Source organism: Anolis sagrei, chromosome 12 (assembly GCF_037176765.1).
Source record: "Anolis sagrei isolate rAnoSag1 chromosome 12, rAnoSag1.mat, whole genome shotgun sequence".
Classification (NCBI taxonomy): Eukaryota; Metazoa; Chordata; class Lepidosauria; order Squamata; family Dactyloidae; genus Anolis; species Anolis sagrei.
In genome coordinates this window covers 4498114-4517432 of record NC_090032.1, presented here as the reverse complement: position 1 = coordinate 4517432, position 19319 = coordinate 4498114, and the positions used below count along the sequence as shown (strand labels likewise).

Genomic DNA, 19319 nt, shown 5'->3' with positions numbered 1-19319 from the left:
GGAAAATAGACCTTGACATTTGGGCATTGTAGTTCCTGGGATTTATAGCTCACTTAAAATCCAAGAGCATTCTGAACCCCACCAACAATAGAATTGGGCCAAATTTCCCACACACACCATGCCTTGAAGACACATGCTGGCATGACCCTCTAGCCTCACACGGTCTCCCTTGCCCATAAATGCACTCCACGCTGCTATGTGCCAAGCATGCCTTCTCTCCCCTCCCCACTTGGACCCTCCCCTTGGCTGAGAGGCTCACTGAAAGGCCAGCCAATCACAATGGATGAAGGCTTTTGGAGAGAGGATTCACGTCTGTTTCCAAAAAGGAAGAGAAGGTCAGGTGGAGAGATCTTCAGTTTTCTCTGCCAAAGGGGTTCCTAAGACTGTAAGAAATATATGTTTTCGATGGTCTTTGGTGATCCCTCCTAAGCGCCCTAGCCACCCCAAGGTTGAGAAACACTGCTGTAGATCTTAGAAAGCTCTTTCTTGATTTAAGGGGTTGGCATGTTGGCTGATATCCGAACAGAGGATGTCCCGGAGATGTCCCTCCTTTGGTCCTTTCATTGCTGGCTGCCACTTCCCGGCAGATGAATGGTGGTGCAATACCAGCTAAACAGTATAATTTCCCCAGTGGTGTTGGGCATAGACATCCTGTGATAATGTGGCATGTCTCATTAAGAGCCACATCCACTGTTTTAAGGTGGTGAGATGTATTCTACGCTCTGCATATGTACTCAGCAGCAGAGTAGCAAAGCACAAGGGCAGATGTCTTCACTGTGTCTGGTTGTGATCCCCAGGTTGTGCCAGTCAGCTTTCATATGATATTATTTCTAGTGCCCACATTTTTCTTGATATTCAAACAGTGCTTCTTATAAGTCGGAGCACGGTCCAGAGTGAGTCCCAGGTATTTGAGTGTGCTGCAATTCTCCAGTGGGATTCCTTCCCAAGTAATACAGTATTACAACTTGATTCAACACGACACAATATTCAGTTGGGAAAATGAATGGTCATATTTAGGCCTGCTGGTAATTAAAACTGATAAATGCTGTGTCTACTTTTTTGTTTATTAAATAATAAAGCAATTATATTTTATGGGCACGCTTGACTATCTCTAACCATTAGCTTGTTTACTCCCATGGTTAAGTCTGCAGTTTTGCATCATTATTAAATGGATGTAATTGTGCTGAATCTGAGATAATACTTTTACCATTAAGATGTTATCGGAAGCGACTCTTTTTGGACAAAAATACGTACCCAAAATACGTGCAAAGAATGAACATGTTGGCGTCACTATCATGTTCCATGCACTTTAAATAGATGTGTGCCTTTAATGCAGGTATGAGTAAACCCAAGCCCGGGGGCCCGATGTGGCCCCTTGGGCTCTTGTCCCAGGCCCTCCTCTCTCTCACCATCCTACCCTTCCTTCCTTCTCTTTCCTTCCCTTCCACCCTTTGGTCCTGCCTTGTCTTTTTCCTTCCTCTTTCCTTCCCTTCCACCCCATTTGAGACCTTTCCCTTCCCAGTTAGCTCAGGCAAAAGCAAACTATTACAGTGCCCTTCTATGTGTGCATCCACACTCTAGTTTGACCCCACTTTAATCTCTAGAGCTCAAGGTTTTGGAAGCCTTGGATTTGGGTAGCATTAGAGCAGTGGTTCTCAACCTTCCTAATGCCGCGACCCCTTAGTACAGGTCCTCATGTTGTGATGACCCCCAACCATAACGTTATTTTCGTTGCTACTTCATAACTGTAATTTTGCTACTTTTATGAATTGTAATGTAAATATCTAATATGCAGGATGCATTTTCAGTCACTGGACCAAATTTGGCACAAATACCCGATACGCCCAAAATTTGAATATCGGTGGGGTTGGTGTCATCGAGGGCAGCAGAGGCCCCCGCCTCCAAGTTGGTCTGACGTGCAGCGGAGAGTTCCGCAGTTCCTAGAAGCCACAATTGGAACAAACTGATGAAATGTGCCCCAACAGACAGCTCAAAACAGGGACTGCACTCAGCCTCTATAGCTTTCTATCACTTTTCCCCAAGCCCTAACATTGTAACTATTCCCCAAATAAAGATACTTGAGATTGCAACTTTTTAACTTTTCCGCTTGATAGTTTGTGTCTCTCCCTGCCTGAACTATCAACTTGCATGAAAATAACCTTTTCCAGGGTCCGGGGAACCGCGAGCCTGCCCGGAATGCTTCCGTGGCGTTCCAGGGATGCCGTATCTGCGTTATTTGAAACCGCGGATATGGAGTTTCTCCTTTCGGATCTCGGTATCCACAAAATCATAAAATGGCGAATCGGCTCCATTTTAGTGTCATATTTTTCTGTACTAAATTCTAGACCTATCTGCTATCTCACTTTTCTTATTTTGGATCCCTACGCCCGGGAAATAACCTCTCGATTTTTGAGAATATATTTTATTAGAAACAGCTGATTGTTTCTAATAAAGATGCTGGTTCCATAGCAGCCATTCCATTGCTCCCCACTGCTGCTCGCCCCTGCCAAGCTCTGGACACGGGGACTTGATGTGGTTCCCTCGTGGGACTTCAGAGAGGAGCCTGGCCAGGGGGCCCTGGACCTTGGGAAGAGATTCTAGTTTTCCAAGGACCAAAATGTGGATCCATTGCAGTACGGCCGGAGTCCCATCTTCCAGTCTTTGCAAAGATCAAGGACTTTCTGTTGCCTGTTCGGAACTTCAGGAAACACTATTTCTCATGAACTTTTCTCAGAAACATTGGACTCAAAGTCTCCAAATGAAATTAATTCTTTTATTAAATATACTTGGGATGTGAGACCAGGATGGGGTTTTTGTTGCTATGAAAAACTTATGATTTGAATGTATGTATCTTCCTATGAAATATCTTTTGTCCTTTTGCTTTACCCTTGACCCCTTGCCCAACCTTAGAAAGGTGACCAGGAAAACAAATCAGTGCCCGAGGGGGGCTGTTGTCCCCACAAAACTAACATTCCACAGACGTTTGCATGGACAATAGCAAAGGAAGTTTTCCATTGGTTTTCTGAGTTGGTCTGATCAATAGACGCTTCCCACGGACTAGTTTCGATTTTTACAAACAATGCGGGCCAGACTTCTCAGCAGGGAGTCTTCTGCCCAGCTCCGTCTTCCTTTACCCAGTACACAAAGCAAACTTCTCTTATCAGACCAGGGACAGGAAAACTCTTCTTAAATCAATCAACTCTTCATTAACAAAACAATAACTCAGTGCCTCAGCTGGCTGATTCCCCCCGGATGCAGGGACATGTAGGTTTCAATATGTCATAATCCCATTACCTTCCATTGTCCCTGATCGTCCCGCCTCCTCTTCCCTGATTCGTCAATCCCCAGAAGTGGGGAAAGCGTCCTGATAGGCTCCCCAGAAGCGGGGAAGCCTTGTGATTGGCCCAGGCTAGGGGCGGGCCGCCAAGCCTCCTCCCAGCTGTTCAAGCCACCAGCCAATCACTTTCAAGCTGCGCGGGGAAGGGGAAATTTGAAATCTCTGCACTTGTTTTGCTATAAAAATGCTTCCAAACTTTGTATTGGCATGCTTACATGTGAATGATCACTGCAATTGCATCCGCTTCAGCTGAATCGCTCAATAAACCTCAGTGCCACTTCTTCGCCTTGGCAAGAGTCTAATTTCAATTATTAATATTAATAAAATTGCTGGAATCAGGCTTCTCTGACGGCTCGCCAAGGTCATGGACCCTCTTTGGTGCGGACCTAGGGGCCTCTCTTACTGGGGAGACCCTCCTAAAGTCCGTATTGACTTCATTGGGGGTGATTGATTTTGTCATTTGCTGGAGTTGCTGGGATTTATAGTTCACCTTAAATCAAAGAGCCTTCTGAACTCCATCAATGATGAAATTGAATCAAACATGGCACACAGAATTCCCATGACCAAGAGAAAATACTGGGAAGGTCTGGTGGACATTGACCTTGAGTTTTTGGAGTTGTAGTTCACCTACATCCAGAGAACACTGTGGACTCAAGCAATGATGGATCTGGATCAAACTTGGCACAAATACTCAATATGCCCAAATGTGAACACTGGTAGAGTTTGGAGAAAATAGACCTTGCTATTTGGGAGTTGTAGTTGTTGGGATTTATAGTTCACTTAAAATCCAAGAGCATTCTGAACCCCACCAACGATAGAATTGGACCAGATTTTTCACACAGGACCCCCAGGACCAACAGAAAATACTATGTTTTCTGATGGTCTTTGGCGACCCCTCTGACACCCTCTTGTGACCCTCCCAGGGTTCCTAATGCAGGTTGAGAAATGCTGCATTAGAGTATATTGATCAGATTGATATACAGTGTACGAGGACATCTGATGTATATACCTAAGATTAAAGTACATTCAGTTATAAGTTGGCTATCCCCACTTTTTCTCAAAATAATAATAATAATACCCTTTATTTATATCTCCCCTAACTCAGAGCAGATTTCAGTTTACATAAATAAGGAATTCTTTGAATGCCTTTTTACACGATGAACTACATACAATACACAGATAGAGAGAGGTAAAGGCCTTCCCATTTCCATCTCTGGAGGCGATGTTCAACTCCGGCCATGGGGAAGTACTCCTATTCCATGCCGAGGAGCCTGTTGTCCATAGAGTGTCTTGGATTGTTGCCAGCATGTCTACATGGGGCACCCTTTTACCTCCCCGCCAAGGCGGTACCTATTGATCTACTTGCATTGCATCCTTTTGAACTGCTAGGTAGGCAGAAGCTAGGGCTGACAACCAGGAGCTCACCCCAACTCGTGGCTTCAAACTGCTAACCCCCTAGTCAGCAGATTTATTTCAGCGAGCAGTTTTAACCTCTGCGCTACAGCAACCCCACTGGATTGCTGTACTTGTATATTTATAATTTTACTTGAACTAGACGTACACTGTATGTATTGTCTGTTTTGATTAGGGCAATTGGCTGATCAATAAAATTGCTTTGGTTTCGGTTAAGGGTAGCATTACAAGCTCTCCCCAAACTACAAACCCCCTGATTCCATTGCACAGCAGATTAAGTGGTGTCAAACTGCATTCATCATTCAATGTAAAGGCACCTTATGTTGCTCTTTACGAATTTTTGCCGTCTTGACTCCACTCGCCTGCTGCTGGGCCAGGAAAGTCCCAGTTTGCTGGCCCACGGGATGTGAGATTTGGGGATCAGTAATGGTTCCCTCATGATGCCACTTCTCACATGATACCGAGATCACTCCCAACAACTTAGCCATGCCCCGGAACCCTACTCCTTGTCATATTTCGATATCTGTTTCCCCAGAGATACGTTTGCTTTCATCTTGTGAGCTGCCTAACATCAGTTGGAGCAGCAGAACCAGTTTCAAAGAGTATATTTGCTAATAGCACAAGTACAATAAAAGTCCCATGTTGATCTTTATGGCTTCCAAGAAGACATGACAGCAAGCATTGAACAAAGAAATAGTGGATAGGCCCCAATTTATGGAACATTTATCTCGCCGATATGAAGTTGAATAGGAAAGGATGCACGCTATTCCCAGATGTCGGAAGTGGAATCTCCGCCAGGGTAGCGCATCTCTCTTGCCCTAGCCGGACCGAACGGCTCGTGTCCAAAATCCACCAGGAATTCCGGTCTCACTTTTAGGCCGCCATGCACAGTGTTCACGTCCAGCTGGATCATGATCGAACCTTCCCTGGAAAAGACATAATGTGAAACAAAAGTCAAAGTTGTGTGCCATCAAGTTGTTTCAAACACATGGACACCTTATCATGAGGATTTCCGAGCTGGATGTGGACAGAAGAGGCCTTTCTTTGAGATAGCCAGAGTGTGACTCATCTAAGGCCACTCTTACTTGAACTGCTTGGGGTAAAACTGCTTGTCCCAGGTCGTGAAAATGGAGTAGGTGACGAAGAGACGGGTGCCGTCTAAGCTCAGCTGCAACATTTGAGGCCCTCCTTGGACTTTCTTGCCCTAAAGACAGCAGAGAAGAAAAATCCCCAGGATTAGGAAACATCTAAAAAGAACTACAAAACACGGAAAAGGCCAGATTTCTCTGTTGGCCTTCTCAAAATCAAGTGGGGAATGTAATGGTGCTGTTGCACTCCAGAACAGGAATAACCCTCTGATTTTAAAACACCACACGTTGAGTAGGGAAACAATCCTTTTTATTGAAGATAAATAAAAGCAGCAAAGTAGAAAAAGCCCTTTAAGGGAATAGGCAAATCCAATTAGGTAAGAAGATAAGCAGGAACAAATTAGCCCAAGGTATTCCTTCTCAAAATCAAGTGAGGAATGTAATGGCGCTGTTGCACTCCAGAACAGGAATAACCCTCTGATTTTAAAACACCACACATTGAGTAGGGAAACAATCCTTTTTATTGAAGATAAGTAAAAGCAGCAAAGTAGAAAAAGCACTTTAAGGGAATAGGTAAATCCAATTAGAAAGAAGATAAGCAGAAACAAATTACTCCAAGGTATGGCTCAGCAAAGTTCACAAACAAAGTCCAGACTTCTGTAATAAAATCCAATGAAACAGGGAAATGTTCATCCAAGGCATGAGTAGGTAATCACAAGAGACAAAGAGCCAAACCATACAGCAAGAAATCCGTAAACATGAATCTTCCGAGCAAGGCTTTCATGAGAAAAGAGCAAGAACTTAGCAGGAATCTGAAACTATGTTTCATCTGACTATATTTCTCATTCGTGGAACTTTATATCCTCACATTAAGCCATTCCAAGCACTCAGAAATTGGTTTCACTTTACCGTAATACCTCTCATCCTTATCTGTCGAAGCCTGACAGAACCCCAAAGGCCTTGGTCGAGCTGTCTGTTTTGGCTAATTTCCACCCGCCTGTCTATATGGTCATTAGTTCCTGCAGGTGCCAAGTTGTTTTCAAACCCCAAATCCTGTGAACTCTCTGGGAGCAATTCAGGGAATAAACTCTCATCCCTATAACCCGTAGGAACATTCTCATGGGAAACTCCACTTTGAACCGGTGTCTCTATGTCATTCTCTGCATTGATGTCATTGACCAAACCATTGCCATCTTGATCCTCATTGACATCATTCCCCACATCCAAAGCACCTTGATCTTGAAACACAATCACAGCCTGAACTCCAACATGGTCAAATCCAAGGTCTCCTATTTGGAAGGCCAGATTTCTATGCAGACTGTTTAGATCTATATCCAAATCTGTCTGGTCCATCATTGACCTTACCTGGATCACAAAGGGATCGGGTTGGCAGTCCAGCTCCAGATCCTCAAGGACAGTTACAGGACTCCCTTTCTCAAGGCTGCCCCCCACAAACACCTAAAGATCCCAAAGAGACAAGGTCAGTTGGGCAGTAAAAGCAACAGTGGCAAATAAATGGGAGTCCCTGGTCCCATCGTCCCCAGCCAGTAGCCTGGAGTGATGGAATCCAACTTCTGGAAACTTATGGTTATGGAAGGTTGCAAACTTACCTGCCCGACCAGTTTGGGACAGTATGGGTCTGTGATATCGTATTGCCGGATGTCGCCATGCACCCAGTTGCTGCAGTAGAGGAACTGGTCATTCAGGGAGATGAGCATATCAAAAATGAACCCTGGAGGAGGAGCAGGATCATCAAGTCACAGGAGACCCTGAGGGCAAGCCAGTTCAGACCCCTTCTGAAGACACGGTCCAAGATCTCCCAACAGATGGCCATCCAGCCTCTGCTTCAAAACCTCTGGAGAAGGCAACTAACCTGGCATTTCGGGATAGATCCATCCCGATACTTTCTTGTTCGGGATTTGGATCACTTTCTCAGCCCTCCAGCATCCATCCTACAGAGAAACCAAAAGTGACTGGTGCGATAGAAAAATGGACTTCCTGCCTATGGTTTTCCTTGGAGGGAGTTTGCTGTTGCCTTCCCCCGAGGCTGAGAGAGTGGGTTTCCATAGCGGAGTAGGGCACCAAACCATGAAATCACCCTGGATCAATCGTCTTCCTTCACAGCCACCCTTTCTCTTTTTCACCTCTGTCTTGAAGATATGGTGGATGGAGCCCTCTAGGGGGCAGGCCACGTAACCGTGGACCGAGTTGGGATTGTGCAAGAAGCGGATCTGCATCGGAGCCGAATCTTCGCCCATGTCAATCGAGTGGAGGAGGCGGTGGGTGGTCCAATCCCAGATGTTGAGGTATCGGCCGTAGCGTTCTGTGGACGAACAGGAACCAGGGTTATTCCAAGGGAGGCCTGACAAAAACAGGATCAAGAAGGACGATGGCCTCCCTCGATTTTGACACTCCTGCTAACGGAGTCTAGAATCACAATGGCTTTTTCCTCTGGCTCATCTTCAGCTTGTGGTCTGCTAAGACTCTTCTCTCTTTTGTGTGAGCGCTCCTACCTTTTCTCAGATTGTCTGGGTCGAACCCATTAATTAAGAACTTGGGCTCCCCGAAATTGGTGCTGATCAGGACATTGTGCCGTGGCTGGAACCAGAAGTCAAACATCCCGATGGGTCCATCTTCTGGACACTCCCAGTTCCCTTTCACTTCAAAGGTTTCTGAGTCCAGAACAAGAAGGCCACCTGGGACCAAAAAAAAATAGGAACCACTGGGGTCAAAAGGCAATGCGTTGGCAAAGAGCAATATTTATTATTTCTATCCTGCTTTCACCCCAATGACTGGGATTCAAGGCAGGCTACCTACTGGCAGGGTTGTGGGATTTCCCCCTATTGTGGAGGGCTACTTGTATTCCCAAATGGGATCTATGCCTGCAGTACCTTTTGCGTTGCCGAATGGATCTCCAAATCCACTGATTAGAACATCTCCGTTGCCCATGTTACGGGAGGTGGTCAAGAAACTCAGGTTGGTTTTCTTGACGATTTCTCGGGGTTCGATGACCTGCCGATGGAAGACAGAAAACAGATCATTTCTGCATTCCATCCTATGTAAGGCCCTTTTCCTTAAGATCTAAGATGCATCTTCTATATTATAGCATTATGCAGTTTGATACCATTTTGATTGCCATAGTTTTGCATTGTTTATTACAATGCAAAACTATGGCTTGTGCCTCAGCAAACTACAACTCCATCAATTAGGCATAGCAATCCTGGCATAGAAATTTTATTTATTTATTATATAAGCACTGGGACTGTGACACATCTGATTGGGAGTCAGCTGCATTAAGATCTCTACTGACCGAAAAGTCATGAGTTCGAAGCCAGCTCAGGTCAGAGTGAGTGTCCGACCAATTTGTGTAGCTTGCTGTCGACCTTTGCAACCCAAAAGACAGTTGCATCTGTCAAGTAGGAAATTTAGATACCATCTACACGGGGAGGCTAATTTAACTAATTTACGATGCCATAAAAATCTCCAGCAATCCTGCAAAGAATGAGGAAGTACTTCATCAGTGCCACAAATGGACGGTGAACCCGCAGCTCCCCTGGTGGCCAGAATACCCTCATGAAACAGTTAAATTATTTTATTTATTTATTTATTTATTGCAGTTACTTATACCCCGCCCTTCTCACCCCCGAGGGGGGACTCAGGGCGGCTTACAAACAAAGGCACAAATTCGATGCCTGTCAAAATATACAGCATATATAAAACAGTATAAACATTTAGCAGCATTAAAACACATCACTACATAATATAATAAAAACAATTTCATGCACAGTGAAATTCAGAGTTCCGAAATGTCCATTCATTCCAACAATTCCTGCTCATCAATGGGTCCTTATTTTAGCTGCCAGAATGTCCAAAAGCTTGGTCCCAAATCCAGGTCTTCAGTTTTTTTCTGAACGACAGAAGGGAGGTCGCTGATCTGATCTCCCCGGGGAGTGAGTTCCATAGGTGAGGGGCTACCACCGAGAAGGCCCTGCTCCTCGTCCCCGCCAGCCTCGCTTGAGATAGAGGCGGGGTCGAGAGCAGGGCCTCCCCAGATGATCTTAAACTCCCAGATGATCTTAAATTGCCTCTGCGTCTGTCTATATATGTTGTGTGTCTATAATAATTTTTATTTTATCATAGTTTAATACATGTGTTATACATTTGTTTTACAGCAGATACATATTATTCAATACAAACTAACATACTTTTGGCATCTGGTGTTATTTTCTACCACTGTGCTCCCCTCCCCCCTCCCAAGCCACAGCTTTTACATGTCATCTGTCCAAAATTTCAATTCTTCTTATGGAGGTAACTTTCCTTCTTTATTTTTAATCCTTTTTCAATAAATTTTCTCCATACATCATCAAAATCGCTTTGTTTCCATATACCTCTTTTAACTTTTAATATACATGTCAGCTTGTCATTTATTGCCCATTTCCATACTTCCTTATACCACTCCTCTATTTGTATATTTATTTATTTTTCCCAGTTCCTTGCTATAAGCAGTCTTGCTATTGTTAATAAATTTGTTATTGCTTCCTTATCCTCTTTTTTCAATTGTTTATTTTTATATAATGCTAATAAAGCTATACTAGGACTTCTTTCTATTTTAATATTCATTGTATCTTCTATTTCTCTAAATACTTTCCCCCAAAAATTGTTTACATATTTACATTGCCACCACATATGTATATATGTTCCCGGTTCTTGACATCCTCTCCAACAATTTTTTGAATAGTTTTTATTTATATGTGCTATTCTTACTGGTGTTAGGTACCATTTCCATATTAACTTATAATAATTTTCTTTAACCCGTATTGATAATTTTTTTAGATGTCTTTGTCTCCACAATTGTTGCCACTCTATTTCAATTATTTTTACCCCTAGATCATCTTCCCAAACTTCCTTGAGAGTATTATTTTTTATTTTTCCTTCCTTTATTTCAATTATTATCTTATATATTTTACTAGTTATTCCTTTCAAATTTTCATGCTCTTCTACAACCCTTCCATTTTGTATTATTTGTTCAAATTGGTTAGGCTTACTTCTGTTTTTATTATTATTTTTCCCACTTTTTAAACCATTGTTCTAATTGTATACAATGGAACCATGTCAATTTTATTTCTCTAAATTCTTCCATAATCGTTTCCTTCTTCATTCCAACCTTTATCCAATCCCCTATTTTGTCTAAAAAAATTTCCCTTAAATTTTTATCCATTATTTTTTCTAAAATTTTAGGAAATTTCTTTTCCATTACAATTGGGGTTATTACTGATCCATCCGTTATTAACATTCTCCTATATTTGTTCCATACTTCTAATATATTGCTCAACATTGAGTTTCTAATTTCCCTAATTTCTTTTCTCATAAACTGTTTAAAAAATATATTCCAGATTTCTTCCTCGGGTTCTTCCGAATCCTTACTTAGCCAATCTACTCCCTCCTTTTTTTTTATTATCATTCCTTCTATAACCAATCTTAATCTACTCGCTTCATAATATTTTTTGATATTAGGGAGTGCCAATCCTCCCTCTTTTTGCGATCTGTACCATACACTGTTTGTTTAATCTATGGCATTGAATGTTTGCCATGTATATGTACATTGTAATCCACCCTGAGTCCCCTGCGAGGTGAGAAGAGCAGCATATAAATACTGTAAGTAAATAAATAAATAAATAAATAAATATTTAGAGTATTATATCCCACTTTTCTCACCCCAAAGGGGACTTATAGCGGCTTACAGAACACACATATGACAAATATTCAGTGCCGATTATACAATTAACAAGGACAGACAACATAAACAGAGGTAAAGGCATTTTCCCCACCTCATTTCCGGCATCTTGCAGGCTGTGCTCGACTCCGGCCATGTCGCTCCATCTTCTTGTTGAGGAACTTTGCCTCCAAATGATGTCTTTAAGGGCACTTTTATTACTTCCCACTAAAAGTGGTACCTATTTTATCTACTCGCCTTTCTGCTTTCAACCTGCTAGGTGGGCAAGTGAGCTGGGGCTAACAGCAGGTGCTCAACCCTGACCCAGGCTCAAACTGCCGACCTTCCGATCGGCAGGATTTTTCTGCAGCACAGTGGTTTAGCCTGCTGTGCTAAGCCCTGTGCTAAATTGGTGTTGAACTCTCTTCATGGAACAGTGTAGATGCCCCCTGATTTTTTCCCCATATGATGTCTTGACCTACTTTGTACAAGCTGGGAGCGCGCTGGTCAGAGCCCGTGTCCACCACATAAATACGCCCAGAGACCCCACATGGCAGGATGAGCCGGTTGCGCTCCTTGCTGGGGTCTCCGAAAGAGCTGCTGCTGGCGTTCCAGCCTGAGTGATAGAGTTCGTCATCCAGGTAAGGCAAGCGCAGGCGGTGGATGACCTGTCGAGAGACAAAGAGGACATGGCATTGGAAAATCAGCGTTATGTGGCCGAGGGGGGATTTGAGTCTGGGTCGCATCAAACATGTCATGAGACCAACTCAAATCGAACTCTTTACCATAATGCTAGGTAGAAATGCTGAGCCCAGTGTCATGGGGAACTGAGCTCTGATGACAATCTCAAATATCTCTGGAGGGAAGTGGTTTTTACCTTGAAAGGGCTTGGAGAGCTATAATTTGCGTGTTTCATTAGTCTTAATATCTAGATTCCTGACAAAATCTGGAAGCTTTCAGAATCCCATAAAAAAGCATCTACTAAGCAAAGCATTTGTCTGGTGAATTGGTTTGGTACTGGGATTCTGGAGATCTGGGTTCGAGTCCCTACTCAGGCATGGAAACCCCTTAGGAGAAAGGTCGTACTCTCTCAGCCTCAGAGGGAGGCAAATCTGGCCAGAAAAACCTTATGACAGGGTTGTCATTGAAGTACTAGGACAGTAACAGATACTAGACATTAAAAGGAGATCTTAGCTGGATTGCATGCAAGATAATCTTTCTATAAAAGGGTTAATGTATGTATATGTGTATGTATGTACATATGTATCAGTATGATTGTACAACAAAGGCTCTTCCATGGCTTGATGGAGCTAGACCAGGCATGCTCGGAAGACTGGCTGCTTGTTGATGAAGGGAAGGAGGAAGGAAGGAAGAATGAAAGGGTGGAAGGGAAGGATAAAGGGAAGAGAGAAGGAAGGTTTTACCGGTTTTATGGTTGTTTTCGCCTTGCAAGAATTGTTTCTGTTAATGGATGTTATTTTGTCTTATTGTTGTTATATGATGCGGGCATCAAATTGTGCCTTGCTTTTGTAAGCCGCCCTGAGTCCCCTTCGGGGTGAGAAGGGCGGGGTAGAAGCAACCGAAATAAATAAATAAATAAATAAATAAGGAAGGAGAGAGAGGGAGGAGAGAGGGAAGGAAGGACTAAAGGGTGGAAGGGAAGGATGGGAGGAGAAAGAGGGAGGGAAGGGATGAAGAGAAGGATAAAGTCCCCCCTAGGGGTTGAGAAGGGCAGGGTAAAAGTGTTGGAAATAAATAAATAAAGGGAAGAGAGAATGAAAGAAGGAAGGCGAAAGAGGGAGAGAAGGAGGAAAGAGGGAAGAAAGGATAAAAGGGTGGAAGGAAAGGATGGGAGAAGAAAGAGGGAGGGAGGTAACGAGGAAGCAAGGATAAAAGGGAGAGAAGGAGGGAAGGATGAAAGAGTGGAAGGGAAAAATAAAAAGGGAGGGAGGTAAGGAGGAAGGAAAGAGAAAAGGAAGGAAAGACAAGAAGGAGGGAAGGACAAAAGGGTGGAAGGGAAGGAGGAAGGAAGAATGGAAGGAAGGAAGGAAGGAGGAAGAGAGAGAGGGAGAAAACAGGGGGGGAAAGACCAAAGGGTGGAAGGGAAGGATGGAAGGAGGAAGAGGGAAGGGAGGTAAGGAGGAAGAGGGAAGGAAGGAAAGATAAAAGGGAGGGAAGAAGGGATGGACAAAAGGGTAGAAGGTAAGGATGGAAGGAGAAAGAGGAAGGTAAGGAGGAAGGAAAGAGAGAATGAAGGAAAGACAAGGGAGAGAAGGAGGGAAGGATGAAAGCGTGGAAGGAAAAGATAGAAGAAGAAAGGGAGGGAGGCAAGAAGGAAGGAAAGACAAGAAGGAAGGGAGGACAAAAGGGTGGAAGAGAAGGAGGAAGGAAAGGGAAGGATGAAAGGGAAGGAAGGAAGGAGGAAGAGGGAGAAAGAGGGAAGAAAGGACCAAAGGGTGGAAGGGAAGGATGGAAGGAGGAAGAGGTAAGGAAGGGAGTTAAGGAGGAAGTAAAGAGGGAAGGAAGGAAAGACAAAAGGGAGAGAAGAAGGGATGCACAAAAGGGTAGAAGGTAAGGATGGAAGGAGAAAGAGGAAGGTAAGGAGGAAGGAAAGACAACAGGGCGAAGAGGAGGGAAGGATGAAAGAGTGGAAGGGAAAGATAGAAGGAGAAAGGAAGGGAAAGGAGGGAGGTAAGGAAGAAGGAAAGACAAAAGGGAGGGAAGGAGGGAAGGACAAATTGATGGAAGGAGGAAGGAAAGAGAAGGAAGGACTAAAAATGGAAGCAAATGAAGGAAGGGAGAAGGAGGGGAGGGAGGGAAGAAAGGGGGAAAGGAAGGAGAAAGAGGGAGGGAAGGAGGCAGGTAAGAGAAAAGGAAGGAAGGAAAGGCCTGGGTTTACCCATATCTGATCTAGACTAAAAATGGTCCTCAGACCCTTCATTATTCAACTTAAAAGAATCGAAGGTTAGACATTTTTGAGTCTCAAAGCAGATTGATTGTTGTTAGGTGAAGTGGCCTTCTGTGATGTTATTTGGAAAGCCACGGAGAGAAACAGATTGGCTGGTGCTAGGTGACATGTGTCTGAGATTAGGGTGGAAATAAATAAATATAAAAAGAAGGGAGGACAGAAGGAGAAAGAAAGGAAAAAAGGATTTACCTGGCAATAACTTGGTGATTCCGGATCCACGTCCACCGTGGCCAAATAGTCAGGTTGACGAGTCCCGCTTAAAACGCACAGTACGTACATCAGCTTTTCTTTGGGGCCTGCAGCAACAAAGTCTAGTATCAGGATCTTAAAGCAGAGGATGGATTTTGTTGGATATATGGAATTGGAACCTGATTCTAGGTAGTAAATATCAGCCCGACTTACCTCTCATGGCATCCAGTGGCGAAGCGTATCCAGGTCCATGGTGTGAGCCATACCTCCCTATACATTTTGGGGGAAACAAAAGAGCAAGATCTGGTTTATTCACAATCAAAAGGAAAGGCTTGGATCAAAGGAGCACTTGGATTATAAGAGTAATGTTGGAGGATCTAGGACAGTGTTTCTCAACCCCCTAAACTTCCTGTTGTGGTGACCCCCCCAACCATAACATTATTTTCATTGCTACTTCATAACTGTAATTTTGCTACTGTTATGAATCGTAATGTAAACATCTGATATACAGAATGGATTTTCATTCAATGGACTAAATTTGGCACAAATACCTGATACGCCCAAATTTGAATACTGGTGGGGTTGTGGCGGATTGATTTTGTCATTTGGGAGTTGTAGTTACTGGGATTTATAGTTCACCTACAATCAAAAGAGAGCACTGTGGACTCAAACAATGATGGATCTGGACCAAACCTGACACAAATACTCAATATGCCCAAATGGAAACAATAATGGAGTTTGGGGAAAATAGACCTTGACATTTGGGAGTTGTAGTTGCTGGGATTTATAGTTCACCTACAATCAAAGAGCATTCTGAACTCAACCAACGATGGAATTGAACCACACTTGGCACACAGAACTCCCATGACCAACAGAAAATACTGGAAGGGTTTGGTGGGCATTGATCTTGAGTTTGGGAGTTGTAGTTCACCTACATCCAGAGAGCACTGTGGAGTCAAGCAATGATGCATCTGGACCAAACTTGACACAAATACTCAATATGCCCAAATGGGAACACAGATGGATTTTGGGGGAAATAGACCTTGACATTTGGGAGTTGTAGGTGCTGGGATTTATAGTTCACCTACAATCAAAGAGCATTCTGAACTCCACCAATGATAGAATTGAACTAAGCTCGGCACACAGAACTCCTATGAGCAACAGAAAATACTAGAAGGATTTGGTGGGCATTGACCTAGTTCCAACAGACCTCACTACTTCTTAGGATGCTTGCCATAGATGCAGGTGAAACGTCAGGAGAGAATGCCTCTAGATCATGGCCGAAAAAACCTACAACAACCCATTGACCTTGAGTTTGGGAGCTGTAGTTCACCTACATCCAGAGAGCACTGTGGACTCAAAAAATGATGGATCTGGACCAAACTTGACACGAATATTCAATATGCCCAAATGGGAACACTGGTGGAGTTTGGGGAAAATAGACCTTGACATTTGGGAGTTGTAGTTGCTGGGATTTATAGTTCACCTACAATGAAAGAGCATTCTGAACCCCACCAATGATAGAAATCTTACCTTTGTGTGGGGTCTTCTGGTCAAGGTTTTCTTCACCCAACACTTTGCTCTGGAGCGTAGACATCTCCTTTGGAACCTCGATGTCTGTGACAGCAAGAGGATTTTCTCCATCTCCCTATATAACTAATTTGGAGTGTTGTATGAGGAAGGCGTGCTCATTAGAATAAACAAATTAAGGAAAGAGCTGACTCGGGAAAACAACAAAAATTAATTTCGAATGGGGCGTTTTTCATCATGGCCCAAATCTGCTTCATTGAGTTAATTTTGGGGAGCAGAAATGTCAACTTCCCCTTCCGACAGGCTCCTTGAGTTTTCCTCCCATTGCTTCTTCCAGGAATGCTTATTAGGGATGTTTTAAACAAATCTTGAGCGTCATCAATCTGAGATGGAGAAATGGTCCCATGTAGCCCTAGGTACGAATACTCAATACGCCCAAATGTGAACACTGGTGGAGGTTGCGGAAAATAGTCCTTGACATTCAGGAGTTGTAGTTGGTGGGATGTATAGTTCACCTACCATCAAAGAACATTCCGAACCCCACCAACAATGGAATTGAATTAAACTTGGCACACTTGAAAGGGTTTGGTGGCCACTGACCTTGAGTTTGGGAGTTGTGGTTAACCTACATCCAGGTATGAGTAAACCCAAGCCCGGGGCCCCGATGTGGCCACTTGGGCTCTTGTCCCAGGCCCTCCTCTCTCTCACCATCCTACCCTTCCTTCCTTCTCTTTCCTTCCCTTCCACCCTTTGGTCCTTCCTTCTCTTTTTCCTTCCTCTTTCCTTCCTTTCCACCCCATTTGAGACCTTGCCCTTCCCAGTTAGCTCAGCCAAAAGCAAACTACTACAGTGCCCTTCTATGTGTGCATCGACACTCTAGTTTGACCCCACTTTAATCTCTAGGGTTCAAGGCTATGGAAACCTTGGATTTGGGTAGCATTAGAGTATATTGATCAGATTGATATACAATGTAGGGGGGACGAGGACATCTGATGTATATACCTAAGATTAAAGTACATTCAGTTATAAGTTGGCCATCCCCACTTTTTCTCAAAATAATAATAATAATAATAATAATAATAATAATAATAATAATACACTTTATTTATATTCTACTTTATCTCCCCAAGGGACTCAGAGCAGATTATAGTTTATATATATAAAGGGCAAACATTAAATGCCTTTTTACACAGTGAACAACATACAATACACAGATAGACAGAGGTAAAGGCCTTCCCATTTCCATCTCCGGCGTCTGGAGATGATGCTCAATTCCGGCCATGGGGAGGTGCTCTTATTCCATGCCGAGGAGCCTGTTGTCCATAGACTGTCTCGAATCATTGCCAGCATTTCTGCATGTCTTCGTGTGGCATCCTTTTACCTCCCCGCCAAGGTGGTATCGATTGGTCTATTTACATTACAGCCTTTTGAACTGCTAGGTAGGCAGAAGCTAGGGCTGACAGCCAGGAGTTCACTCCAACTCGTGGCTTTGAACTACTAACCCTCTGGTCAGCAGATTTCTTTCAGCTAACAGTTTTAACTGCTGCGCTACCGCAACCCCATTGGATTGCTGTACTTGTATATTTATAATTTTACTTGAACTTGACATATACTGTATGTGTTTGTACTGTCTTATCTTGATAAGGCCAATTGGCTGATCAATAAAATTGTTTTGGTTTTGCTTAAGGGTAGCATTACAAGCTCTCCCCAAACTACAAACCCCCTGATTCCATTGCACAGCAGATTAAGTGGTGTCAAACTGCATTCATCTTTCAATGTAAAGGCACCTTATGTTGCTCTTTAGGAATTTTTGCTGTCTTGACTCCGCTCTCCTGCTGCTGGGCCAGAAAAGCCCCAGTTTTCTGGCCCACGGGATGTGAGATTTGGGGATCAGTAATGGTTCCCTCATGATGCCACTTCTCACACGATACCGAGATCCCTCCCAACAACTTAGCCATGCCCTGGAACCCTACTCCTTATCATATTTCGGTATCAGTTTCCCCACAGATACGTTTGCTTTCACCTTGTGAGCTGCCTAACATCAGTTGGAGCAGCAGAACCAGTTCCAAGCTGCTTGCATTGCGAAACAAAAAAAGAACCCTAAATGACCATGTTCATTCCATTTTGGGGTTTCGTCTGAATTTTAGAACAATGACCTAAGTCCCTGAACCTATTTTGGAGGCAGTTTTGGGTTCATCCTCACGGGACCTTTTGGTCTCTGATTTTAAGGTCATCTTTAGGAGGTCCAAAATATGTCCTAGACTCTTTAGGTAAGCCTAAACTTACACCCGACAAGGCAGATGCCACCCTTCACTGATGATGATAATGATGATTGTATGTGTTTATACCCTGCTTTTTCTCTGCCAAAGGAGACTCAAGGTGGGAAGACCATCTTTGCAAGAAGGTTCTCATTTCTACTGCTGTTTGTTTTTAGTGGCCTTGGTTAGCAGTTGGTATATTTGAGATATATTGGTAACTAGCTTGGGTCCCCGCCAGTGCCAGGGTTATTTGAAAAAGGCCTTGTTTGTTTTGGGGTCTTCGGTAATATAATGTAGTTAATTAGTAACACTATTTCTCAAGAAAATGCCAGTCTTTGCTTTTGTTGTTTATGAGTGCTCCCATTTGAAAATTCATAATGATGTGAGTGAACTACAATTCCCAGAATCATGGGTCAATCCTCCACAAACCAGGCCTGTATGCTCAGTTGGCCATGTTGGGTCTGTATGCCAAGTTTGGTCCAGACTATTCATGAAAGATTACTACTACCACATCAGCTCTAGATTATTAAATATGGTTTTCTGTGGACGAGCAGATGGTGACTACTGGATGGCTTATGTTTTGTAACAGAAACTAGAGCTGATGTGGTCTATCCAATGCAGTTTTCTGAATCAACACCCCAAATAACGAAACTGAATCTAAAGTTGACCAAAAACTGATTCATAACCCTTTTGGTACTAATGTTGGAGAGTGGTCCCTGATCAAAGTGATCCCTAGTCAAGTCATCCCTGGTCAAGTTGTCCCTGGTCAAAATGGTCCCTGGTCAAGTAATCCCTAGTCAAGTCCTCCCTGGTCAAAGTGGCC

General features: G+C 43.5%; 1 protein-coding gene across 1 annotated transcript; it reads right to left on the bottom strand.

Moving 5' to 3' along the window:
* Positions 1-5273: 5273 nt before the first annotated feature.
* Positions 5274-16344, bottom strand: LOC132764194 (methanethiol oxidase-like). Its single transcript, XM_067472637.1, has 12 exons — positions 16242-16344; positions 14922-14978; positions 14709-14815; positions 12034-12219; positions 8730-8850; positions 8352-8534; positions 7983-8161; positions 7712-7790; positions 7449-7570; positions 7204-7296; positions 5836-5954; positions 5274-5676 (listed from the first exon to the last, which is right to left on the bottom strand). Exons 1-12 carry the CDS (start codon positions 16303-16305, stop codon positions 5514-5516), a joined length of 1473 nt encoding a protein of 490 aa, XP_067328738.1. The 5' UTR covers positions 16306-16344; the 3' UTR covers positions 5274-5513.
* Between the last annotated feature and the right edge of the window lie 2975 nt (positions 16345-19319).

Bases quoted from the DNA above. Each gene is read 5' to 3' on its own strand.
- LOC132764194 (XM_067472637.1), bottom strand. From the start codon at position 16,305: ATGTCTACGCTCCAGAGCAAAGTGTTGGGTGAAGAAAACCTTGACCAG. The intron at 12,220-14,708 runs GTAAATCCTTTT...GTCTCTCGACAG, and splicing joins AATCACCAAGTTATTGCCAG to GTCATCCACCGCCTGCGCTT. The intron at 5,955-7,203 runs GTAAGGTCAATG...TGCTGTCTTTAG, and splicing joins CCGATCCCTTTGTGATCCAG to GGCAAGAAAGTCCAAGGAGG.